At 48.3% G+C, this 27,302-nt stretch overlaps 1 protein-coding gene across 1 annotated transcript in view; it reads right to left on the reverse strand.

The window, feature by feature from the left end:
• The window catches only part of LOC138528239 (zinc finger protein 850-like), a 160,025-nt gene that overhangs the window by 45,364 nt on the left and 87,359 nt on the right, over window positions 1-27,302 (reverse strand). The window contains exons 3-5 of the mRNA XM_069639695.1: window positions 26,593-26,885; window positions 25,672-26,208; window positions 15,302-15,400 (exon numbers count right to left, since the gene is read on the reverse strand). Of these exons, the coding sequence (XP_069495796.1) occupies window positions 15,302-15,400; window positions 25,672-26,208; window positions 26,593-26,885 (929 nt within the window). The remainder of the gene's footprint in view (window positions 1-15,301; window positions 15,401-25,671; window positions 26,209-26,592; window positions 26,886-27,302) is intronic.

Genomic DNA, 27,302 nt, shown 5'->3' on the forward strand with positions numbered 1-27,302 from the left:
TCTGATTACCTCTGCAGCTGGTCGCCCCTGAACTGTTAAATTTGTCATTTCTCCTTGTCAGCCTCTCGATATTCGCTGCCTTTCTCCTCCTCTTGAACTGCTGGACCTGGATAGCGGTCTCATTGTGCGGGCACCTTGCTCATACTGTGCTCTCTTGCTCCACCTTGTATCCCTGGGGGAAGGGGAAGGGCCATCAGGTGTATTTGATCCTGATCAATTGCCTGACTTTGCCTGACCCTTGTATTAGGACATGTCAGGTAAACGGCTCTGGTGTTAGTCTGTTCTCTGGTATGTCATGCAAAAGTGTTTGTGTAGGAAAAGGAGGGGCGGTTGTTTTGAATGTCCTACGTGGTAGGATCGGAAAAGGTTGTTGAAAGAAGGGGGATACCGCGTCTCAACCAACAGTGTCCCACTTCCACTCCCCGAGGACTCATCATCCAGGTGATCCTCCCTCACTGGTCCAACCCCAGGAACTGTATCCAGTAGCTATAGCCGTAACCTGGCCACCTGGATGACAGATCCCCGGGGACTAGCTAGGGAGACACCTTCAGATTTCTCACACACTACAAAGGACAAGATATCAAATACGCAACGAAGCAAAGTGAGAAGTGAAAAGCCTAGAAGAGAAGGGCTGAGTCCTCACAAGTGTTGTATATCCAATAAGAAAAGAGATACTGAACCGAGAGGTGAAAAGCCTAGAGGTGAGGCACTAAATCAATATGGCTGCGATATACCCAGTTAGGTCAGAGACATTAGAAGACTGAGCATTACTGATAATAGAAGCCTAGAAAGGGTCAGAGGAAAACCCCGACCAAGTACTCCCAGTGGGAAGACCGGGGAAGAAGCTGCAAATAACAATCTGAGAATTAAGAAAGGTCACCTTGGAGGATATTCTAAACAGGAGAACACAGAAAGCACAAGAAACAAACAAAGGTGTTCTTGAGGAACTACAAGAAGTGATTGCAGAGACTATCTGTTCTACCAAGAGAACGTATAATTCAAGGAGTTATTGAATGAATTTAGGAGAGACCAGGCATAGACAAATCAATCCCATGGTCTATTTAAGTTAGTTGACACTAGTGGCCGGGCCCGAGAGGGTAGTTTGGACAGAGGACATATTTTCTTTTGGACTTAATGTCAACAGACGAGCACCTTCACTTTCTTTAGAGAGGTAGGGTACTCCCTTTAATGATAAGTAGAAGGCCTATCTTTCCCTATCATGTCTTCCGAGTCTCTGGCTCCTTCTTCCGACCCGCCAGAGTGCATGGCAAAAAGGAACAGGGGTCTTGTGCACAGCAGCTCAATACATACTAGCCTCGGCATCAGGTCCTGTGTGGGGCACGTCACAGTGCCATGCAGAGCCACCGCATAGATGGACTGAGCCGCCTGGTGGCGAAAAGGTTTCCAAAGACAGTCGGTGAGGGAGGCATAATATCACAGATGAGATATCTGTGGAAGGAAGGAATCCATTTGGAAGGCAGAGATCCAATTTAAAATCGACCCCTGGTGGATTACAGAATGCTAGTGTCTATGCAGCAAGGCGTGGTTCCAATGATTGACTGCCATGCAGCAAGGCGTGGTTCCAATGATTGACTGCCTAAAGCTGCTGAAAGATTGAGCAGGAAGAGCACACCAACATGGACAGGAGCGCCTCCTTGACACTTAGTAAGGCAGATCAGCACACAACCCAGATTGGAATTTGTGCAACAGGTTTTCTTTTTCAATGTACTCCAAAAGATATTTTGTTGCTATTTGTCCCAGTATCTTGGCAAGGCAACCTTTGTTTAAGATTAGGTGGCAATGGTGGGGTGGGCCGAGGGTTCTTTCAGAAGCTGGACTATAGTTGCTTTGTTGACATCATTGGGTACTTTGCCTGCTGAGAGGGAGTACTTTATGAAGAAAGTGTGACGAATTCCCCCCCCCCCCGCCCCACGATAGGGAGACACCCCCTTTGGAACTAGGGAGGTGAGCCCACTATGCAATACACTCAGGATTTTACTGGGGGTAACCCCACCTTAGGAGACAAGGAATCCCCAGAGGAACAGTTTGCAACATCTCCCTTGAAACAAGAATCTACACTGTTTGTGGGTTACGTGAGGAATGAACAAGATACTGTAACGGGCCTTTAACTGAGAATGGCTTTGCTGCTGACCCCTCTCTGTCGGCCTCAATTCTGAAATGTGGAATGTGGACCCAATGTGGTTCCTCTCTAACTTCAGAGAGGAAAATAAAGGACCCAGACCCACAGCTGGAGAGGAGGAGTCGGCCTGAGAGATCCCGCGCACAGCGGACGCCTATGCTGTAGTGCCGAGCAGGTCGATACTGGAGGCAGGACCACATTGACTATGCGCCGGGTGGAGGAATCCCAGAGCACGCAGAATACAGTTGATCCCATAGGGGTGGAGAGTCCAGGGAGCCCAGATCCCCTGAAGCGGGTGACTGACCCGCCGCTGGCGGGGCACACCGGTGTCCAGGAGCGACGATGCCCAACAGAGTACAAGCTACAAGAGAGCCGACGACCACAGAAGTGTGGTGCTACAGCAATCGAAGCAGGTGCCTTCCCCAAAAAGCAATACCGTAGCGATCCTTGTGCACGGTCGGCAAGGAGGAGAGGGTGGAGGGCAGTAAAGCACCAGCGCATTCCACAAGGAGGTGATGAGAATACACCACATATACAGCCAATGAAGCCGGATAGCCCATGCCAGACTGAAAGACCCAATATCCCGCAAAGAGGGAGGTGGCCAAAGCCATAAGAGAGTCCAAAGGTCTAAAGGAACTGAAAGACCAACCAGGGCTAAGAAACCAAACGAGCCACAATAGGCTGAGAATTGTTATAAGCCCAGATTGGCTGAAGAACCAGATAGTCCACATAGAGGACAGGTACCTGTTCACTGTACCCCTAGCATACGAGTGACATACGAGTGGGGACGGGATCATGTTTCTGTTTGTTCTCCATCTGCGCATGTTTACGATTTGGTTAGTTTATGTGCGAGTTACAAGCATATCGATCAATCAATCAGGCCGGACCAAGAGAACCAGGAACCTAGTAGAGACTGAAATACCCTGGGGGTGAACAAAAAATAGAATTCACGAAGAGGGCATAACACTGTTGCAGCACACGATTGACTGGCCTACAAATATGAGCACTGCTAACAAGTGCTGAACTTTCTGAATTGAGCAGAACACTGGTGAAGGCATCAGGAATACTCTTCTGTAGAAAACTAGGAACCAGGCGTAATTTGTTTGAACTGCATCACCAGGCTTAAACCTGAACTACAAAAAGATGGACCAGAGGGACAATTGGATGGAGGGGTCATGCACCAGCCAGCCCAGGCCAGTAAAGTGTGTGTGTGGAGGGAGGGATGGGGATGTGGACAGTAAAAACACTTCTCTAGGCCAAATTATGTTTTCTTTGTTGTTAGAGGTAGGGTCAATAACCAGAATAGAATAAGTTTGGACAAAGGACTCTGTTGATTTTTGTAAGACGTCCTGGTGAGGGCTGGTTTGTTCTTTTTCAGAATAGGTAATCACCATTGAAGAAATAGGGAAGGACAAGGCATTCTTTACTGAAGCATTTGAGAACCATGTCCTCCTATCCATCTCCTAAGTCTGACTTACCACAGTAGTCAAAGAGGGTGCCAGGGTGATTTTCTTTCACCGTTATCGTTGGACATGGGAATCTTTGGATAGCGGAGGCGTTCATTTTGGGGTCTGTGTTGATCAGGTGTTTTGGGAGGACTGGTTGGAAGGCAATGAAAGTGCTAGAAGAACGCGCTGGAGGCTGCAGAGGCATTTTGCACCTAGCTGGGTGCCAATGTTGAGCGACAGCTCCTTGATCTTGTTTTGGAAGAAGGAGATATGTTTGATAGCTTGTGTCTGAGTGTGAGAGATGATGGCCCTAGGGTTCCTTAGCTAAGCGCACATTTTGAAATCTTCAGCAAATAATGTTGTGTGTTTGCAGGATGCGCTGATGGAGCAACGTGCTTTGTTATTATGATGGCATAGTGGTAGCCTATTTGATGCCTGGAGCATTTTTTGTTTGCCATAGCCAATTGCAGTCTACCTTAAAAGTAACAATGGGGCGCCCTGAATATACTTGGTGGCTTTTGCTTTTGTCCATAATTGAGAATGCGTCCATCCTTAATTGCTAAGTGCAAAACCACTTATTGTACTCCTTGGGTCACCACACCAAATACCCTGTGAATAGGGGGTAAGCCCGGAACACTTAAAGATGGTGGGGGGAGACAGTGGATTAATCAGTGCATTGATAAACCTGTTAAACCAGTCTAAATACGAATCTTTGAATGTATGAAATTAACAAAATTACCTACTTGCAGCAACGTTCTTTTTGATGGATGTCTCCTCCAACAGAGTCCTCAGGAAATGTCACAGTGAGGAGGGCACAGAGGGATGCATTAATAAAGATTAAAGCTTCAATCTCCTATAAGCTTGTCCACTGATTCCCGTCATCTCGTGGGTTCTCAGGAGGTTTTGAATCTTCGCAAGCCCGATGATCCCAACTGTCCCAATATTGGACTCAGAGGATGTGGTACTCCAATCTCCTCAACATGACCATTTGTTTGATTGCGTGCCTCCTGAAGAGGGTGCATCTTCTGTCTCAGTCGAGGGGGGAAGGCAAGTCATTCAGAATCTCAGCACTCTCCGCCTGCAGGCCTGGCTGGTGAGAGTCTGTTATATAGAGATTGGGACTTTGCTGGAGAGTACCATGAGGTTCTCCTCTCCGGCCGAAGTCTGGCCTGAAAGCGATCTAAAACTGCTGATGGAAAAAAGCTTTGCTTGGTGCCAAGGGAGGGAGGGCTCTGCATCCCCTTTCCTGTCTGACTTCATCTGTCCTGCAGTTTCCACCATCTCTGGTCAGGGCAAGACTTCAGATTGTCTCAGTTAATGGCCATCTCTGTTTTTAAGAGATCACCAGAGCTGGGGTTATCCATTGGCATCCCCACAGTGGTTTACTTTCTAAGGGGCCTAGTGAACATGATTCCCACACTTTAACATCTTAATCTGTTCCTCCCTTTCCTTATGGGCTTCCCCTTATTGTCCATTCTATTTTTGGACACTTAAGAAGGTCTTTCTGGTGGCCATTGCATTGGTCAGAAGAGTAAGTGAATTACAGGCCTTGTCAGTAAAAACTCCTTATTTGACTTTCTCAAAGGAAAAGTTTAACTAAAGTGAATGGCCATCTTTTTTGCCCAAGGTCATCCCTGAATGTCATCTAAACCAGAACTTTAATTTACATGTGTTCTACCCATCTGTGCATCCATACAAGGAGAAGGCACGATTACAAAGAGTAGGGGCAAAGCAGGGTTCTGCTGTCTCTAAAAAAAACTCTGTCCCGGTGAAAAATACTCTGCATTTAAAAGTGCTACAAACATGCAGGCAGGGTAGCACCCCCAGACCTTAGAGCCCGTTCCACAAAGGGCAACTCCGCCACATTAGCTTTGCAAAGAGGGGTTCCCGGTCCCAGTGGTGGACATTTGCCAGGCGGCTACGTGTGCTTCCTAGTTTATAAAGCACTATTGTCTGGACACCATGGCCTCCCCAGATGCTTACTGTGGGCTAGGGCAAGCAGTTCTGCTGATGGAGTCTTTCACATGTGTGCTCCCTACTGTCAGGTGTGCTGACTGCTCTGGGAGTGTATCTAAGAGGAGGACTATGTGGGATCGACCGATCCACTTGAGGGGTTCCCCAGGGGTGAAAGATTTTTGCAAGAACCTCCTGGCACAACTCACACTCGTGGGAGACCGAGACCTGCCTGATCAGGGCTTTTGCCACTACATTCACCTTGCCGGACAGATGGGCGGCCAACAGGAACATGTTGTTCTCCCTGGCCCAGAACTCTAAGCTGCCCTGCTTGCCTGCATAGAGGCAGCAACCCTACACCCCATTACCCAGAACTAAGGCTGCAATGTTTCCCTGCACATAGGCAGCACACCTACACCGCATCTCTTGATGTGGTAGTGCATGACCACTGTGTTGCCTGAAAGCTTTCAGTGCATGCGTGGGTTTATAGTGATTTTTTCGAATGACATTTTTTCGAATGCCATTTTGTCGAAAACATTTTGCCTAAAAAAAATATTTCGAATGTCTTTTTAAAAAAAAATAATAATTAAAATGGGGGGTATCCCCCCAACCCGCCGTTTTATTAAAGCCTTTTTTAAAACTTACAAAACAAACTTAAAAACTATAAACTAAAAGAAAATACATTTGAAAAAACAAATTCGGCAAAATGTTTTCAACATAATTGTATTTTGAAAAAATGTTTTCGAAAACATGACCGGATACCGCATGCGTGATCGCCCGCAGTTCTAATACGTTGATCTGCAACCTGGTCTCTAGCAAGGATCCAATCCCACTCACTCGGATCCCCCAGATGAGCGCTGCAGCCTTCGGGGGAAGCCTCAGTGGCTATGGTAGCCTGCAGCTAAGACCGCCTTCATATTGCCCCTGTGGACCCACCATGAAAGACAGTAACTGGAAGCAGGTCCAACATGTTGAGCCATTGCAATGGCCTCATCAGCAGTTGGACCTCTGGAACCAGGAAAATGCAAGGCAACATCCATCCCAGGAATAGAAAGGCTGAGGCTGGTGGAAGCTCAGAGTTCTGGTACCCTTCGACTATCTGAAAAGCTATGCAGACCAAGCCCTCGTGGGGCTGTGGGGGTGGCTTCCCAGAGCACTGCTCTGATGAATTTGTCTTCTTGAAACAGTGTCGCCTGCAACTTCTTGAATTTGTGGGAGAAGCCCAGACTGAAAGAGATGGCAGGTGAGGTCAAGATGGGATACTGCCTGGGCTGGAGAGCGAGCTCCGGTGAGCCTGGGCTGGAACGTGAGCTCCGGTGAGCCTGGGCTGGAGAGCGAGCTCCATTGAGCCTGACCGCAAGAGCGAGTTATGATGAGCCTGACCGCGAGAGGGAGCTTCGAAGAGCCTGACCTCGAGAGCGAGCTCCGATGAGCCTTACCTCGATAGCGAGCTCTGATGAGCCTGCACTGGATAGAGAGCTCCAATGAGCCTGCACGGGATAGAGAGCTCTAATGAGCCCATGCTGGAAAGAGAGCTCAGATGAGCCTGTGCTGGAGAGAGCGCTCTGATGAGCCTGCGCTGGGTAGCAAGCTCTGATGAACCTGCACTGGATAGCAAGCTTTCATGAGCCTGTGCTGGAAAGCGACATCTGGTGACCCTGCATTGCATAGCAACCTCTGATGAGCCTGCATTTAATAGCAAGTTCTGATGAGCCTCAGCAGGAGAGCAAACTCTGACAAGCCTGCATTGGAGAGCTAACTCTGATGAGCCTGCATTGGAGAGCAAGTTCGGATGAGCCTGCATTGGAGAGCAAGTTCTGAAGACCCTGTATTGGAGAGCAAGCTCTTATGACCCTGTATTGGAGAGCGAGCTCGGATGACCCTGTATTGGAGAGCGAGCTCTGACGAGTCTGTATTGGAGAGCGAGCTCGGATGACCCTGTATTGGAGAGCGAGCTCTGACGAGCCTGTATTGGAGAGCGAGCTCTGATGAGCCTGTATTGGAGAGCGAGCTCTGATGACCCTGTATTGGAGAGCGAGCTCTGATGACCCTGTATTGGAGAGCGAACTCTGATGAGCCAGAGCTGGAGAGCGAGCTCTGACGAGCCTGTTTTGGAGAGCGAGCACCGATGAGCCAGAGCTGGAGAGCGAGCTCTGATGACCCTGTATTGGAGAGCGAGCTCTGACGAGCCTGTATTGGAGAGCAAGCTCTGATGACCCTGTATTGGAGAGCGAGCTCTGATGACCCTGTATTGGAGAGCGAGCTCTGATGAGCCTGAGCTGGAGAGTGAGCTCTGACGAGCCTGTATTGGAGAGCGAGCTCTGATGACCCTGTATTGGAGAGCGAGCTCTGATGAGCCGGAGCTGGAGAGCGAGCTCTGATGAGCCGGAGCTGGCGAGCGAGCTCTGACAAGCCTGTATTGGAGAGCGAGCACTGATGAGCCGGAGCTGGAGAGCGAGCTCTGGCGAGCCTGTATTGGAGAGCGAGCACTGATGAGCGGGAGCTGGAGAGTGAGCTCTGATGACCCTGTATTGGAGAGTGAGCTCTGATGACCCAGTATTGGAGAGCGAGCTCTGATGAGCCTGAGCTGGAGAGTGAGCTCTGACGAGCAAGAGCTGGAGAGCGAGCTCTGACGAGCCTGTATTGGAGAGCGAGCTCTAATGGCCCAATCATCCAACAAGGTGAAGACATGAATCATCTCCCTTTGGAGACCATCTGCCACTGTTAGGAGAGATTTCTCTAAATGCAATTTTCCCTCCATGTTATGGACCCCCCATACTTTTTGCTTTTGTTTGGCTATCCTAACATGACTTTTCCAGTGGAGCCCAGCCTTCAGCTTTGCTGCCCTGGGCTTTTGAGCATTTGTTATGGGGAAATTGGCACATCCTTCAGGCTGTCAGTATTGGGAAACTGTGATTCCCTTAGTCTTTTACTTTGTTGCCATTTTTTTTTTTATCAGTGCACAAAGTACATTACTGGACCCTAGACACCCTCCAAGAAATGTTTGGTGAATGTATAAATGTGCCTAGGACAAACTGGTAGCAGTAGTTTACTTTTGGTATTCTAACTACTTTTTATCGATCCATATCGCGTTTACCGCAGATAGCTCATGACTGTGGCCTATGCCGGAAATGGTGGTGCCACATAGCATTTTGTTCTGTCCTTTAGCCATCTTGTCCCTTTGCCTTCCCCCCAGGTTGGGCTGACCTGGGAATTCCTTATTTGGGCATTCAGCCTCCTGCAAAAACCGCATCTTTCGACAGGCTCCTGCATGTCACATGTGCAAGCACCCAGGAAGAAGGTTGGGACTGTCTGGTCCCAATCCACACTACTAATGCCAGCATGTCTGGTGTGCATGAATGCATGGGGACCACCATGGACCATGATTGGACCACGACTGGCGTGTATGCAAGGGAGATCTTCTATTGGTTGTCCAGATTCAATCATGCATCGAACTTTGGATGAGAGAAGGGGCTCTGCATCCATTCCAGGTCGATCTACAGTGGTGCATCTTGAACTACTGAAGGAGCCAAGTATCCTGTGAGCTGAAGCAGACCTGTGAACCTGCCAGAGATGAGATGGAAGGTTAGGCACCCTGAGCCCGCTGTTGTCCCATCGGACCCCGGTTTAGTTCTTGACCTTAGAAGGTCTGTGAGGGCGCTTTGACCCTTTTGAATAGTGGGGACAACTACTCTCTGCATCTCACGATTTCCCACCAAAAGAGTGGAAGTGTTCCTGGTCCATCCAGTGAAATGACCAGCTCTGTCCCGGGATGTCAGGAGTGCCGCAATTCGAGTTGAGGCTTGAAACCTTGTGAATCCCTAGCTTGTGATTCTTGACACTCTCCCGCCAAAATTTTTGTTTTGTTTTATTGGGCCTAAAATATATGTATATGTATTTTTGATGTACACCTGTCTAAGAGTATTTTGAGGTCTCTTTACTGTGTGTGCTCATTTGGGCTTCTGATCACCCCTCCTGAGACTTAGTCTTGACTGCCTGCCAAGCTGCTGTGATTGGTCTGGCTTGTCCAGAAGGTTTCCCTGTTCCACTAAACTAGGGTGGCCTCCTAAACCTTTGTCCATCGGGCCGGAATTTAGGAATCCATTCTAACAGCCAACACTGACATCAGTTTAGTGATCCTCAGGCAGAGGCGAGACCAATTAGGGACCTCAGGTAGTATATCGGTAAATGGGACACCATCCAGTCCTGGGCCTGAAGGATCTGGGCGACCTTCCCCATCTCCAACCTATCCCTTCTCAGGAATTTGCTCAAATGTCTGAGGTCCAAGACGGGATAAACTCCCCCATCCCATTGTGAGGGGGGATAGCTCAGGGGCAATGCATTTGCCTTGGAAGCAAGACAACGCCCCGCAACACAGGTTCGATCCCGCGCTTAGAAACCAATCTTTGGTATTAAGCGCGTTATACAAGAACAATTATAATTATAATCCTTCTTGGCAAAAAAAAAAGTTGAGAGAATGCCCCCCACCCCTTGCCCATCTTCCTGCGGAAACCGGCTCAATGGCAGACTTTGTAAGAAAGGTGCAAATCTCCTCCAAAAAGAGGGATCTGAGGTGTTTATCCTCCTGGAGGAGTGGTAGGGAGTACCCTCAGAGGAAAGTCTATAAAGCCTAGGTATCCAAAGAAGTGGTGCGCCACTCGCTCAGCACGCTGAAACACTTCCACCAATCGGTGCTGAATGCGCCAAGAGAAAATTAATCAATCTAAGTTTATGATGCAGAGGGTATGGTAGCCCCCTGGCATTGGCTTATCTGGGCTTTCCCGATCCCTCCCCGGGCAAGTGAATGAGGAGAAGCTTCTAAATTCACAACCCCTGCCAAAGATCGAGATAGTCGGGCCAAACAAAAAGGTACGTGCACTTGCTGCACCGCTAGTGGCAGTGACGTAGCAGCTGCTTTAGACACCGTAAAATTCCTCAGAGAATGGTCGGCCTTTGCCCCGAACAGTCAAATGCCATAAAAAGGCAGACGTCTTAATCTAAGCATATCCATAAATGACGAAAGCCGTGGTCACAGGCCAGGCAACACAGTCAGCTGTATCCATCCTGTCTGGAGTGTTAAAAACACCACCTCTGCCGAAATGGTATTAAAGCCATATTTCATCTCCAGCTCTGGTAAGGTGTCTGCCGCTTCTAAGCCACACTTTCTGCCCCACAGACATTCTTGCCAGAAGTACGGAGCATCTTGCTCGGAAGGGGGTGAAGGAAAGGTCTGAGACTTAACACTCATTGTAGCCACGTGCACTTCCAGACTCTCTGGAGTAGCATGATTGGACAGATATGGAAGGTCCTCAGAAGCACGTTCATATCTTTGTGTTTGGCGAATCCTTAAGAGTGAAGCCAGAATGCTGCCACAGACTGGATCAGCCGCTGCCCGATATTTATTTCTGGGGCTCTTTATCTGGAATATCTGGCTGGCTAAACTGTTGTACAGTCCCGGATGGAGACCCCCAGCCGTAGTGCATACACCACATTCTGGATTGTGTGGCTGAAAGCCGGACTAGCGCGGGCAAATGGGGAAGTCCCCATTGTGTCCAGGTCCGATAAGATTTCAAGGCCACCCGGGTCCCGCAGGTTGGCCACCAGTCATCAGCAACCAACACCTCTGGAACCTGGCCCTGCGTTGCTGAAAGGGCTCCAGTCTGAAGAGCACAGGGTCTCTAGCAACATAAATGTCTTGCATCACTGAAAAGTAGTGCTCCCTCGAGACAGGAATATAGAAATTGGGCTCTGAACAAAGGGAGAAAGTCTGCCTTGCTCTGCATCAAATTCTCTGATGGACCGGCCATCAACTCGCCATTGGCACTGTAGCATTGCTCCTTATTTTCTGTCATGAAACAGAATTTAGGCCTGCCAGCCTCTAGCACAGCAGTGGGGCCTTTTTTTCGAGTCGAGTTACTACTATTCCTTGGAAAAAATGGCCCAATTTATTTTTGTCTGCCCTCACTCTCTTTTTTGGGGTACAGGAAGCGCGACGAATCCAGGAAATGTTTGCCTTCTCCCAAAGGGGTAGCCACCCCTTTTGAGGTTAGGGAGGTGAGCACACTATGCTTAACAACCCCAAGGGGACAGGGCAAGGGGAATCCCAATGGAGGTGACACCCCCTTTGGGGAAAAGGAATCCAAAGCAAGGGTTTGCATATACCTCCCTGCAACACAGATTCACAAATGTTTGTGGGCTATATGAGAATTGAGCAGTGCAATAAGACACAGGGCCCCTCCTTTAAGGGTGGTTGGTTAGGTTTCTGACCCGGACTTGGTGGGAACCAATGGAGCCTTTCTTCTCATTCCGGAGGAACATAAAGGCCATGGGACCCCAGCAGTAAGGGGAAGATCCAGCTTGAGGGTGACAGCCAAAAGCTCGTGCCAGAGCACAGAGGAAAGGGCGTCTCCCTTCCAGGAAGAGCCTGAAGGCAGGAACACACATTCACCGTGGTGGGTGGAGGAACCCAGAGGCCGGCGGAACGCTGCGAAGTCCAGGAAGGCAGAGAGCCTGAGGAGCTCAGAGTCACCAAGAGACCAAGAGACACGGCCATCACAGATATGGCGCACTAGCCTCCAGCAAGTTCAATGCCAAAATCCTGTCACTTTCAGACAGGAAGAAACGAAGCGGGTGACCCGACCATGAAGAAGTCAGAGTCGTGGTTCTGCACTGAACAGAAAAGCCGCATCCCCCAACAAGCAACACTGCCGAGAACTAGGTACACAGCTGAGAGTCGCAGGAGGAGAGAGGTGAGGCATCGTAATACCTACCATGAGGGCGTGAACGCGATACCAAACCCAGACAGCCTGAGATGCCAGATAGCCAAAGACGGGCTGAGCAACAAGATACCCCACAAGGGGGTAAAACTAAAGGGGGCCCACGAAGGGCTGAAAAGACTCCCAGCCTAAACAGAGTTGAGAATCCAGGCAGCCCACGTAGGGGTAAGAGGGGTGACAAGTTGAACCGGTCTGAAGATCCAGGAAGCCCACAAGCGGCTAAAACATACAGAAATCTGCATGGGGCGAAGCACCCAGCAGGGGTGAACAAGAGACAGATTCCAGAAGTACCAGGATACAAGAGACCTCAAGCCGGGGCAAAAGACATTTCCAGGTGAACAAAGTGAAACAAAGAGTGACTTACAAAGACTGTTGTGTCAGACAAGGAGCAGGCTCACAAGACCAGTTATTCCAATTGAGTGTGGAACTGTTTGAACTGATCAGAACATTTCTTTGGGGATCAGGAGCAACTGGCTCTAGGAAGAGGAAAATAATTGAAGTACCCATTTTGAACTGCAGCAGCGAGAAAGAAAACTAAGCACACAATTGTGTGGAGGTCAGAAACCATCCACCACATACCAAAAAAGGGGGGGGTGAGTCTTACCTTGGCGAAGTTTATGTGGTTTTCTCATTAGTGGCGGGGACTTACGATAGGTTAGAATAGGTTAAGACATACGATAGGTTAGAATAGGTTAAGACAGATGATAGGTTAGAATAGGTTTGGACCGTGGACAGGATTCTTGTGAGACATTGTGAAGAGCACTAGTTTATTTGTTTTTCATTGAAGATTAGGGAATAAATCATCTTCGAGCGGGGGACTGATGACGCATTCATTCCTTTAATTAAAACATGTCCTCTTGTCTGCCTCCAAAGTCTGGCTTACTACAGATGTGTGCGCCCTCTGTCCTCTTCTGAAGACCAACTTCTGCATTGAGTTTCACAACCCTCTGCCAGGGTGCGGCCTTGCACCACCATCGCAGTCTGCTCAAAACCAGCTTGGGGTTCATTGCTTGGCAGGAGCCGCACTTAGAGACATTGTGGTCGACCCCCAAACACCAGATGCAGACAGCATGGGGTCCGTTATCTGCATCTTGGGTTGCTGTTGGGTCCTGTTCCGAGGAAAGAGGAGTCCTGCTTCTGCCCTTCTCAATCATGAAGGTTGCCAGAGAGCATCTACAGGGCTGACACTTCCAGAAGGCAGAGTCCTGGGCACCTTGCCAAACAGCACATCACTGCAAATGTTCCCCTGGAGTGGCCGAGGGTGAGGGGGCAGGAAGGGGGTGCCTTATTGCTTATTTGGAAAGCTTCATCTTCACCTCAATGGCCGAGGATTTTGAGTCCATCCGCATTGCTTCAGGGGTGCCAACTCACCCTATACAGGGTCCCCTCAGCGTCTGCTTCCATCTGCTGTTCCGAGGAGGTCCTCCTGCGACTTGTGATTGAAATAAAAGCGGTCTTCAGTTTATCTGTGGTCTCACAATGAGCATGGCTTTTCAAGCTCATTGTTCCCTGTCGTCGAGCCATAGGCATATGGGTACTCAAATTCCCCTACCTACCTGCTTGACTACGGTTACTCACCTGGAGAAAAGAGTAGGGCTGGACTTCTAAGGTGTAACTTATAATGCCTGTGATTTAAGGTGCAACCTTCCTTTTTCCACTTGCTAGGATCTGTACAGTGACTAGGCTTGATAAATGTGCAAAGGTTATAGTGGTGTGTAACCCAGATGAGCTCGCACACTGTGATGGTATGCAGGTGTATTTAACATTACTTACCATAGTAGTGTGTTTATCTTGATGCAAAATAGTATTTAATACATTACATTTGGTATTGTCATACTTACTTGTGTGGGCCGGTCACATAGCAGTCTTTGCTGCTGTTAGGTGTACTTCACAACCTTCCTCTTCCGTTGGGACTTTGGTTAGACTCAAGTGTAAACCTTATGTACCGCTAGGGTGGCTTCTCGGAACCCCTCACCAGATTAGGTTCTGTAAAACCCTCAACATGCATCACAACCAGATTCAACATTAAAGAAAAATGGAGTCCCTGTGATGAAGTCACTGGTGACAAGATTGGCATTAACGCAGAAGTACCTTGTCATGTGGAAAGAGAAGCACTGAACAACTACTGCCTTTTGGTGCACGACCGTTATCATAAATAAAATTTGAACTAAGGAAGAGTGTGGCTATTTCTTTTGCAGGTGGAAAATGGGTAGAATGAACCAGTCTCCCCGCCCCTTTCAATGACGCCACTGCCACAAGTCTCAGTTTTCTTTCTTTTAGCGAACTCTTAGGCTACCCTGTCCCATCTTTCGGACTATGGACTCATTCACGCATGTGCACAAGGATAGAGGGCTACAGATCTCTGACCAGCCTGGGTTACTAGGACAAAGTGCCCATTCTGTGTACAGCAGCACTGGCTCGGACCAGACAAGACAATGAGGTGTTCATAGACACATGGATATAGGCACCGGGTTGGAGGACATACTCCCCCTCACCTGAGGAGAGACCTGGAAGCTGTACTGGTGGGTAGAGATGTATGCCCCTCACCTGGGATCTGCTTGCCATATCTGGTAATGAACATGGATGAAGGACTAAAACATGTATGAGCTGTGGCTTCTTTTGTCAAGAAGGGGGAGCGGGGATGATGCCAGAAGGCCTGGAAATGGTATTCTAGAATCTTCCCTAATCAGGTGACCAGTGATCTATAAAGGCAAGGGGGCTGGAGGTTGGGTCAGGTCAGTTAGGTGGGGTCCCGATTAGACACGGAATGCCCTTTTCCTTGACTTGAAAGCCAATGAATACATCGCCTCTGTTTACCATCATCCAAAATGGATGCGTGAGCTTGCTCGATTTCTCCGGCATTGGCGTGCGAGGGACATTTTTTGGTATTTTATTTTTCTAACACAATAGCCCTTGCTGACTTCAGGCAGACAAAAATATAGAAAAATAAACAGTGCAAACAATTTTTCTAAAGCATCTCTTACCGTATGGCATTTCTTCTCCGTCCTTCGTTGCGCCTTTGCAAATCTCCATCTGATGCGATTCTTCGTTTTGCTGTAATTTACCTGAATTTAAATCTGCCCCTAAAATCAACAAACCATAGAAAGTGTCAGTAGAGGAGCAGAACCGACAACACAACTCATGTAGTCCTCTAAGAGACGATGGAAAATAAAGCGCAACGTGAAGTGATATAGCGATTACTGATCACCGAGATCCCAGACAGCTCACAGGGACCACGAATATCCATCCTTTCTGGCACATTCAAAGCCATGCTTGACACAGTTGTGCGCAAGTAGCACATAACAGAGGTCCAGGGTGAAATAGCACACCCGAGTGGACTTACAGAGCTTTTATATCAGGCTAAAAAGCCTGGTTTCCACCACAAAGAGCATGGATGCTTTTATTTTTATTAATTATTTTTTTTATTGATATAGCTGAAAAATATCAACTTTACAACATTAAAACAGAAGAAAAAGAAAACTTCTAAAAGTTACAAACACACAAGAAAACACAAAAGAAAAAACATAGCATATAGTCGTTCGCCTATGTGAATACTAGAAAGAAAAGCATAAAAGAGACCACTGATTTTTGCACACAGAGCTTTCTAGCCTGGCTACTAACTTTTAAACCTCTTCGCCAAGTACCCCAGTATTCTCTCGAAGTTTGAGATTATACAACAGCACTAAAGATCATATTCTCACTTTAACAGAGTAGCCCAGTAGATCATTTGCCACAAGGTGATAGAACTTTTGACTTCATATTGATCTACAATTGCTTTAACGTGAAGTTGGCGCTGCGGTAAAAGTACCTTGCATTCAGTCAATAGGTGCTGTAGATCTTCTCTTAGTATCATACAAGCAAACAACGACACATGTTCAGAGATTCATTTATAACTTTTCTACGCAGCAAGACCCGTCCTGTCAGCATAGATTCAGTCTTAGCCCTAAAAAGTCATTTCTATGAGCCGTAGACGGGGATTGTACCAGATATGCCTCAGGCATGCTATGTTCTGGATTACAGTCAAGATATTTTGCGCACTGCTCACAATTATTGACCCAGTCCATGGCATACAATCTAGTTTTCACTTTCGTAGGGTTTTGAAGCAAAACTGTTAGAGATGCAGGTATTCCAGCCATGGCCTGAACCACATTTGTATTTTGTATTTTATTGAATATATATAGCCCTTTACTCCAAAGTGCTTTACATTACAACAAGTAAACATACAGCAAGCATAAGATGACAAATGAACCACAACCTGATAACAGCATGAAGAACAACTTACAATATTACAGCGGAGAGAAGGGTGTAGGGGGGGGGAGGGTGAACAAGGGAGTGGTAGGTGGAAGAGGAGTTAAGGACGGGGGAAAGAGCAGGAATGTGAGGGAAGAAGGTAGGTAAAGGTGAGACAAGAATCAGGTGGGAGAGGGGAGGAAGGGGAAAGAATCAATGGAGAGGGTGAAGAAGAGGAGAAGTATGAGGTGAGGGTAAAGGAGAAGGGAGGAGGTAGAGGAGGAGGGGTGCTAGGGAGGAGAGTGGAAGAGGTAAGATTTTAGAGAGGAGGGAAAGGAAGGGTAGGAGGGAGAAGAGCAGATGTGAAGGGGGAGGCGGTTCCAGTGAAAAGGAGCAAGGAGTTGGAAGGAGCGGAAGCGGGAGGGGGCACAGGATGGAGGAGGAGAGAGTAGGAAAAGATTAGCAGAGCGGAGAGGACGAGAAGGGATGTGAAAGGAAAGAAGGGAGGAAAGATAAGGGGGAGCAAGATCATAGAGGGATTTGAAAACAAGGCAGAGGAACTTGAACTTGAGTTGGGAGTGGCAAGAGAGCCAACCTAGAGAGGTGAGGGAGGAGGAGATGGAGTCAAGAGGTGAGAGAAGGCATAGAGAGCAGATGGCAGAGTGTTAGATGGATTTGAGAGGGGAAAGATGGGAGGAGGGGAGACCAAAGAGAAGGGAGGAACAGGAGGGGAAAGATGGGAGGAGGGGAGACCAAAGAGAAGGGAGGAACAGTAGAAGAGTCTGCAGAAGAGGAGGGAAGTAATTCAGAGTTTAGTGGCGTGAAAGGTAAGGAGGGGTCGAATTTTACGAATGTTATAGAGGTGAAAGCGACAGGATTTAGCAGTGAGAGAAATGTGGTGAGATAGAGAGAGGTGAGGGTTAAGATGGAGACCAAGGTTGCGGGAGTGGGGAGAGAAGGAGAGCTGGGCGGGGGGGGGAAGAGAATGCAGGGGGAGGGGAGGGAGGAGGGACAGTGATAGCAGGGAAGAAAAGGAGTTCAGTTTTATCAGTATTCAGAGTAAGGAAATGTGAGGAAATCCAGGATTTAATAGCAGAAAGGCAAGAAGAGAGTTTATCATGAATGTCAGGAGAGAAGGAGGAGAAGGAGAGGAAGAGTTGGGTGTCATCAGCATAGAAATGGTGCGAGATGCCAAAAGAGGAGATAATAGGAGCTAAGAATGAGGTGTAGAGAGAGAAAAGAACAGGGCCAAGAACAGAACCTTGGGGAACTCTGTAGTTGAGAGGAAAAGAAGGGGAGGAGGAGCCACCCCAGGAGACAGAAAACGTGCGGTTGGAAAGATAAGAGGAGAGCCAGTTAAGAACGTTGTCCTTGAAGCCAAATGATGAAAGGGAGGTGAGGAGAAGATGATGGTCAACAGTATCGAAAGCAGCAGAAAGGCCAAGGAGAATAAGGATGGAGGAGTGCTTTGCGTAGCACGCAGAGAGGAGAAAGTTGAGAACAGAAGTCAGGGCTGTTTCAGTGGAGTGCAGTGGGCGGAAGCCAGATTGGGTTGAGCGAAGGAGTGAGTGGATGAAGATGAAGGAAGAGAGTTGAGAATAGACAATACACTCAAGAAGTTTAGAAAGGAAGGGTAGAAGAGAGATGGGGCGATAGTTGGAGGCAAGGTGGGGGTTGGCAGAAGGTTTGTTGAGGATAGGGATGATAGTAGCATGTTTAAATGGAGAGGGAAAGGTGGAAGTTGAAAGGCAGATGTTAATGAAAGAGGTGAGGTAGGGGATGAGGAGTGGGTAGATTTTGGGGATGAGGGGAGAGGGAATAGGGTCAGAGGGGGAAGCAGTAGGATGAGTGTTGGATAGGAGAAGAGAGAGATCAGAATGCGTGACCGGAGCAAAAGAGGACATAGCGAAGGTAGAGGGGAAAGAAGGAGGAGAGGGAGGTGAGTAGGAGGGGGATGAGATGATAGCTTGACGGAGATTGAGGACTTTGTTAGAAAAGGAGGAGGCAAGATCAGTAGCAGTGAGAGAAGAGGTAGTGGAGGGATCAGGAGTAGAAGGAGAGAGAAGTCGGGCTAAAGTTTGAAAGATGCGACGAGGGTGAGAGGAATGAGACTGGAGAAGGTCAGAGTAGTAGGTGCGTTTCGCAGAATTGAGGCATGAGTCATAGAGGGTGTGATAGGAGATATAAGCAGATTGGGTAGAGGGGGTGGTAGGGTGTTTGATCCACTGACATTCAAGGCGCCTAAGGGGGCAGCGCAATGAGGAGAGATGAGGAGAAAGCCAGGGTTGAGCAGGTTTGTGAGAGGGGTGAAATGGTGAGAGGGGGTAGAGTAGATCAAGAGTGGAAGAGAGAGAGGAAGATAAGATGGAGGAGGCATCAGAGGCAGAGATAGAGGAGAATTGGGGGAGAGGGGGAGGGAAGAGGAGAGGGAGGCTAGGAATCGGGAGGGGTTAAAGCAGAGTATGTCACACCGGAGAAAAGAGGTAGAGGATTGGGGCGGAGGAGGAGAGGGGGAGGGAGGGGAGAGGGAAAAAGAAAGTAGGGAGTGGTCAGAAAGGTAGGTGGGAAGAGAGGAGATGGGGGAGGCAGAAAAGGAGGAAGAAAAGATGATATCAATAGTAGAGCCAGATAGGTGGGTAGGAGGGGAGGGGAGGGGAGAGAGGAGGTAGGAGTCGAGGATGGAGAAGAGAGGAGAGGAGGGAGGGTTAGAAGAGAGGTGGAGGTTGAAGTCCCCAAGAACAAGAAGTGGAGTGGGACTGGGGGAAATAAGAGTGAGGAGATGGTCAATGTCCTCATAGAAGGAGCGAACTGGCCCAGGGGGGCGGTAGATGATGAGGAAGGAGATAGCATGAGGAGAATTAAATATTTTGAACATGAATTCGAAGGAAGGGAAGGAGGGTAAGGAGGAAGGGGAAGGAGAAGAGGTGAAGTGTGGGCTAAAGAGGAGGCCAATACCACCACCACAACCAGTGGTGTGGGGAACATGTTCAAAGGAAGAAGAGGAGGAGGTGAGAGAGGCAGGAACAGAGGTATTGTGAAGCAGAATCCATGTTTTAGTAATGCAGAGAAATTGGAGGTTAAGGCGAAGGAAGAGGTCAAGGACAGCAGAGGTTTTGTTACAGATCGATCTGGTGTTACAAAGAGCGACATGAAAGGCATTAGAGGTGGTAGTGAGAGGAGGATAGATTAGGTTGCGGCGGCGATGAGATGAGGCGTTGGGGAGAGGGTGTGGGAGGAGGGGGGAAGATGGAGAGAGGAGATGGCCATTAGAAGAATGTAGAGTAATGTGAGGGGGAAAAGTGAGGGGGAGAGAGGAGGGAGGGGGGAGAGGATAGGAGTAGAGAGACCGGAGGAAGTATAACAGGGAGAGAGAATAGAATGAATCAGGAGTGAGGGGCAGTTAAAAGGAGTGGGGAGAAGGGAGAGAGGGAGGAGTGGGGAGAAGGGAGAGAGAATAGGAGGGGGAAGAACACAGAAAAAGTAGTTGTATTATGGAGAAGAAGCAGAGAGATATAGGTGGGAGGTAGGGGGTGGGGGCTAAGCTAGTAGTAGTGGTAGGTGAGCTCAAAGCCCACAGACGTTGGGGGGGGGAGATCACGGAAGTCAGAAGTAGGAGAAGTAGGTAGGGAGAAGGAGCAAAAGGAGCTTGACAGAGAAGTAGAAGCGCAGTGGACAGTAACAGGGAGGGAAACAAGGACGGAGGAAGAGAACTCAAGGACAAAGTGGAGAGAACCGCCCAGAGAGTAGCTGGAGCCGCGGTTGTGGAGGCAGAAGGCACAGCAATACAATAAAGGGGAAGGAGAACAAGTCAATGGAGGGGAAGGTTGAAGACTGTAGATGATGAGGGTAGCCAGAGTGCAGTTGGAGCCGTGGAGATGAAGTGGACGGGTGAGCCCGCAGTAGAGGAAATAGTCCTGAGGAGGGAGGTAGGAGAAGAAGCAGGTCACTGTAGTTGAGGCAGGTCCAAGGAAGGCAGGAGTAGCAGGTATGGGGGAGCCAGCGATGAGGGAGCCAGCAGAGGGTGAGCTGATGAGCCAGTAGTAGTGGAAGCGGACCAGAGGTGGCGAGAAGATGAAGGCTCAGGAGGTGACAGTTGGCAGAGCAGGCAGTGGGAGGTGGGTGGGTGAGATCGCAGGAGAGGAAGATATCTTGAGAAGATGAGGAGATGTGCCCACAGGTAGTAGGGAGAACGTGGGTGAAAGCAATGCAGATGAGGCGGGAAAAGCAAGGGCGCAGCACAGAAAGCCCAAAGGTGAAGGAAGAGGCAGCTTGGGGGCGGGCAGATGAGCCCTGTAGGTAGAAGCAGGCTTGAGGGCGGGGAGGGCCACAGAGGCTTAAACTGAGGAGGGGCAGCAAGAGGAGAGTAGTTAAATAGGCAGGCAGTAGGAGGCAGATGGTGGGCTACAGTGAGCGAAGCAGGTCCACAGACAGCCGTTAAAGGACACCAAACTGCGGCCCACTAAAGGCGGATACAAAGGAGAGCCGACCACGGGGGGAGGTGCGGCCCGTCACAAGAGGGGGTGGATGATGAGTGAAGGGACAATGGGGCATTGGGGGCTCAGACCCTGAAATGTGGATCCGCACAGCGGGTGTCGGGATAGACAAAAGAGAGCCGACCACGGGGGGAGCTGAAGCCAGCCACAGGAGGGGCTGCACGATGAGTGTAGGGGCAGCGGGGCACTGGGGACACAGACCCTGAAATGTGGATCCGCAAAGTGGGTGCTGAGGAAGACGAAGGAGAGCCGTCTAGGGGTGGAGCAGTAGCCCGTCACTGGAGGGGCTGCATGATGAGAGTGGGGGAGCGGGCTCAGAGGACTCAGCCCCTGACTGTAGGTCCGCACAGCGGGCGCTGAGGTAGTGGGGAGGAGGATTCAGATCTGAGAGAAGGAGCTGACCGTTGATCACAGTGTAAACTGACAGGAGGAAGCAGATGGGCCCCACGGAGATGAAGTTGGCCCACGCTCAGCAGAAGAAAGGCGCCGAGCAGAGGAGCTGCAAAAGGAGGAGCCGTTGGTCCCAGGGGCACAGGCGTTGACGTGGAGGAGCTGCAGACCATTAAAGGCAAAGCAGCTAGGCGAGAGCAGGAGCAGCTGGCACAGAAGGACTCAGGAGCAGGGGCGATGAAATGTAGGAGCAGCAATCCATCAGAGGCGAAGCGGGTTAGGAGTCGTTGTGAGGCAACAAATCGTCACCAATGGAATCGCACAGCCCGGAGGAATGTCAGCAAAAATACAGCTGAAGCCCGTCTAAGGAGGAGCCGCTTGGCAGGAGATGGAGGTGCCGGGCGCAGAGGTGCCAGCCCAAAAGCGGTGGAGCCGCTCAGATGCTGAGGAGAGGCGCAGCATTCTGAGGTCTGAAGGCCGGAGCAGTTTCTAGGAGGCGAGTGGACGAGCCAGAGGGGTGGTGGTAACAGGAATCTCCTGGGCAAGGCTACAGTCCGTCACCAGTGGAGCATTTCAGCACGGGGGAATGCCAGTAACAGTGCATAAGAAGCCCGCTGGAGAAGGAGCTGCTTGGCAGGAGATGGAGGAGCTGGGCGCAGAGGCGCCAGTCCGCAACCGGAGGAGCCGAGCAGCTGCTGAGGAGAGGCGCAGTGCTCAGGGTAGGAAGGCCGGAGAAGGTTCCAGGAGGCGAGCGGGCCGAACGGGCAATGGCAGCAGGAGTTGCCTGGGACAACCTCGAGTGACGGTGTCAAGGATCAGTAACCGTCGGAGGTTCCAGGTTCCAGTAGCCGTCAGAGGTTCAGGAGGCGAGCGGACGAGCCAGAGGGGCAGTGGCAGCAGGAATTGCTTGGGCAAGCTTGCAGTCTGTCACAAGTGGAGCCGTTCAGCCCGGAGGAATGCCAGCAACAGAGCAGATGAAGCCCGCCGGAGGAGGAGCAGCTTGGCAGGAGATGGAGGAGTCAGGCGCAGAGGCACCAGTCCGCAGCCGGAGGAGCCAAGCAGCTGCTGAGGAGAGGTGCAGTGCTCAGAGGTAGGAAGGCAGGAAAAGGTTCCAGGAGGCGAGCGGGCCAAAGGGGCAATGGCAGCAGGAGTCGCCTGGGACAGCATTGAGTCACGGCATCAAGGATCAGTAGCCGTCGGAGGGTACTAGGTTGCCATTTTGAAAATTCCCTGAGGCGAGTGGTGAGCCCGAATAGGCCAGAGGTGCCTGAATAAATGCAGAATCCACAAAGAAAGGCGTCCAGTTGAGGCACAAGGTGTTGATTAAGTGAGGAGAGTTCAAATAAAGTTGAAGAGGTTGTTTATGCCGCTCTCAGGTCGAGAGTTTCAGCCTGATGGAGGGAGACGTCGGATCAGGCTTCCGATGCTTGAACGACCCCTGCTGGTAGTGTGATCGCCATTTGCTTATGAATGGATCAGTGGACGGGAACACAGTCTGCTAAAAACCCCAAAACAGATTTGTTGTCAATGGCCAATATACACTTTCTGAATAATGCAATCACATGCCAGGAATATCTGCTGTACAACGAAACGAGACTAAGTTTGTAGCATATTAGAGGAAGCAGTGTACAATTAGGCAGGTCTAGGACTCCTTGCCAAATTACCCCTTTGACAAAGACCAAAACTCCTTGGTCATAATGGGTCTGGTTTCCGCAGCATACAGCAGAATTGGAGTGGCTTTCTGTTGGTAATAGGTCAATTCAGGAATGGCTGAAAATGTGCTGTATCTCCTTTGGATAATGATCGTTTGATGCTTAGCTGTGTTGACCTTATCAATCAGAAGCTGTTTTTAGATATCAGTTGCCCCTTGGCTAGCTATTTGAACACCCAAATAGGTGTACAGGCGAACCACCTGCAAGTTTTGCTCTCTAAGGATCCACATTTTTCTCTTAAATCTGTGCTTGCCTAATACATTAAATTCCATGATGTTAGATTTATCAAGATTAATGATCAGGAAATTGTCTTGGGTGCATACAGCAAGCGCATCTAATGCGATTTGGAGTCCTCTCAGTGTTTTAGATATAACCACCAAGCTGCGTACATTAAAAAGGGTATTTTTTTTTGGGGGGCAATTTCGGAGGATCGGAGAGTATGTTTTGAAATACCTTGTTAATATTAGAAATGAAAAGATTAAAAAACAGCGAATGCCAAAGTGCATCATTGTCTTACTACAGGATGAACCGTGATTGGAGATGAGAGTTTACCATCAACGGACAGTCTTACCTGAATCGTGTTATTTTCATGCCGCTCCTTAATGAGAGAAATTATGTAACGCGGACAACTTCGTTGCATTAGTTTGTGTATCAGCAATTGCCTGGAGATTGAGTCGAAAGCTGCTTTCAAATCTATAAATGCCATGTACAGAGCTTGCTTTCTTTTTTGAGGACTGTAAATAATTGATGATAGTGTCAGAAGATTAACACAGGTACCCATCCCAGAGAGAAATCCTGTTTGAAAAGGATCTTTAACGCCTTCAGTGCGGGTCCAGTTGTTGAAATCTCATAATATAAATTTGGCAAACAGCTTTTCAGGCGCATGCAAAAGAGAGATGGGCCTGTAGTTATTAGCCACAGACCGGTCTCCCCTTTTAAAAATTGGAACAATTATTGCAGAAACCCAGGAACAAGGAATTGTGTTGGTAACCAGGATATGATTGAACATTTCATGTAGACTTTTTGCCCACAGTTCATCGTTTTGCTTAAACACATAGTTGCTAAACCCATCCAGGCCGGGGGCACGAGAATTATTGAGTTTTTTAATTTCACTAAGAATGTCCTCCTCGTCAATACTAAGACCCATCATAATTTGAGATTCCCATAGAAGCATAGACTCCTGCCTAATCGGACTTTGCTACAAAGTAGAAAATGGTGCTATCCCGTCTGCCTCACTGACGCCATTTATCTGAACTGATTTTCGCGTTAAGTTGTTTGCGATATTTATCAAAGCCCAAATTTGAGCAGAATTATTGCAATGAATACTTCTCAACATGCTTTCACCATCAACTTGTAACAGCTGTATTTAATGGCTTCGCATCCAGTTTCGATATTGACCGTGCAGTGCATGTAACCGCTCAGGTTTATTCGCACAGTTGGAGGAAGCAACATGTTTTTTGTTTTTGCGCCAAAGCGCCTTCTTAGACTGTACTAGGGGATCAAATTTGTGCCGCAGTTGAAATTGCACTTTTGAACGAGATGTTACCCTCTCACGGTAACTGTGCAAATAAGTGGGATAGTCATTGTTTATCACTGAGACACCATAATAGCAATTCACCACCTGGTTATGAAGAGCCAATAAAGATTGAGGGTTCCAACTCATACGCATTCGTACATTGTTAACCATCATCATCTGAGGGACTTTACAATGATCGTTATTGGGAGCCCCCGAGTTGACTGACCAAGCAAGAATAAACATATTGTGGTCACTAAAGACTTGGGGTGTGACCCTGAAACTCGTAGCCTCCTCAAACGTGCTTGAGTCGACAAAGGCATAATCAAGAATTGATGTATGCTCTCCTCTCTGCCATGTAGTTTGTGAAATCGTATCTCCAGGTAGAGCACCATTGCACATATAGGGGCCCCTATTTTGTTCTAACAGAAGCCATCTTAAACAAGCCAAACCTGAAGGTTTATATCCCCCATAGCAATGATGTTAGTAATATTAGTGGATTCGGAGACTTCATTGAGTAGACACTCCAAATCACAAAATAAATTGTCATCGGACATCCCCATTGGATTGCGATATATATTCAATATTGCCACTGTTCCTCCCCGGAGACTAAGCTTAGCGAGTACTAAATAGGGATTAGGAGAAGCCCACCAGGTGAGCTGCCAATTCCTGTGATTTTTGATTGCTACCAACATACCAGACGAGGGACACACCTGGACAGAGGCCTTATTGAGTGGTCTTCTCATACTGGCTTTTCCTTTAGCCACGTCTCCTGCAAAAGAATCATATCATACTTGGACAATTCGGCCGCACTTTGACCACATGTGCTCCAGCTAATTGTTAAGATTTCATGTTTGCTTTTTCCAAATCTTGGTTATGTTTTTCGGTTAGTATTAGCCTGGTCTGATGTAAGGTACTGGAGTGCTTAGTCATTGGTCAACTGACCCACTTATAGATGTTATTTTGTGTTTTAACTCTCTCGAAACGTTTGCCATTTCTCGCCAGAATTAAGTTGCCGTCTGTGTCCAGCATTAACAGATCAACTGCTAGAACAAAACCCAGGGCAAATATATCCATCCGAGCCTGCCACAGGGCGTTCCTGATGAAATGAGATTGAAGCCATATTCTAGCAATCAAATTGTCTTTGCTCTGGACAAAATCGACTTGGTCAATATCTGCCGATGTTATACCTCTCAGCTCACTGATCTCGTCGAAAATAACCAGAATACTCATTCTGTTCATTGTGTACGCAGTAAAAGGTGCAGGGCGACACTTGAGAATGAGCCGATAGAAATTAGCACGTTTCTTATTAGCCATGTTGATTTTTGCTTGTTTTGTAATCATTCTCTGTGTCTCATTTGCTCTTAAAATGGTGTTTGCTTCATGGAAACCGGAATTAGCGGCTTGACCCAGTTTATTAAATAGTTTCTTAGACAATGATGGGTCCTGAGTTGCAGAGTCATAATGTGACTGATTTCGGTCAAAATAATTGTGCACGGCTTTAGCAATTTGATTGTCAATTTGATAGATTGTGTGAGCCCGCACCTCCTGTACTTTAGGATGGATATCCAAATTACTTTACTGAGATGCATTGTCTTGTAGACAAGGGGCTTCAGAATTTAAAGGAGACTCTCTTAAACTTGCAATATGCGTTGTAGGTTGACATATCCCTGCTTGTGACAATCGGAGGGCCACCAGAGGTCTATTTACTTCTCTTGTCGCCTGTGCATGAGACACTGTGTACTTTGGAATCAATTGGTCTACTTCCTGATTATAGTGCACCGCTGATGAGTGCATCATATCAGTCACGGTAAGTGTTTTGACAGGAACACCCAGAGCTTCAACATCAATTGTTTGAGGAGACTGTGCTTGTATGCTAGGAACCTGTGTCACCACTGGTATTTGAGGCTGTTTCAATTTGGTATTCACACATGTACGTTGCAATTCTATGTATTGCTGAATGGAACGCTCAATTTGCTCTTGAATGTCTGTCAGGACAAAATGACTACTAGACTCCTGAGATTCAGCTAACACTCCTTTTTGCATATGGTTAGGTATTGCACTACCATCCACAATCCCAATAGCACTCACTTTTACAATATTGGACTCCTCAACACAGCTCACTATCGCAGCCTCTGGAGACTCTACAGTGCTTTTTGACACAGCGTCTGGAGTCTCTACAGTGCTAGCTTTAGCGGCATCCGGAGTGCCAATAGAGCTGGATTTCACACTAGGAATAGACATTAGAAGCTCATTTAGTGGTTGATAGTCTTCAATGAAAGCAACAGTGGGTGCAACCTGTGCTGTATTGGCAAGTGTGCTGGGCACCTTTTTACAAATATTTGTTTTCAGTTTTGACCCATTATTCACTTGTGGGATCAAACGTTTTAGCAATTGTTTAAGATTGGCTCTAGATCGAGAAGGAGGAGCCGTTTGGTTCTTCGATTTCTGAATCAAACCTAAGTTCCTGCTCGTTCGCTTCAAGCCTGTTTTGTTTTGAAATAGCTTATAAGGGGCCTTTTTTGCTTTGCTCAGGTTGCCCTTCAGTGTCTACAGACAGCTCTAAGTTTTGATCTGTTATAAGTTCATCAACCTCGTGACAAATCGCTGATTTGTCAGCTACCACAATTTCAGCACAAGAACTACT

The sequence above is a fragment of the Ambystoma mexicanum genome, chromosome 7q (genome assembly GCF_040938575.1).
Source record: "Ambystoma mexicanum isolate Mex_15411 chromosome 7q, UKY_AmexF1_1, whole genome shotgun sequence".
Classification (NCBI taxonomy): Eukaryota; Metazoa; Chordata; class Amphibia; order Caudata; family Ambystomatidae; genus Ambystoma; species Ambystoma mexicanum.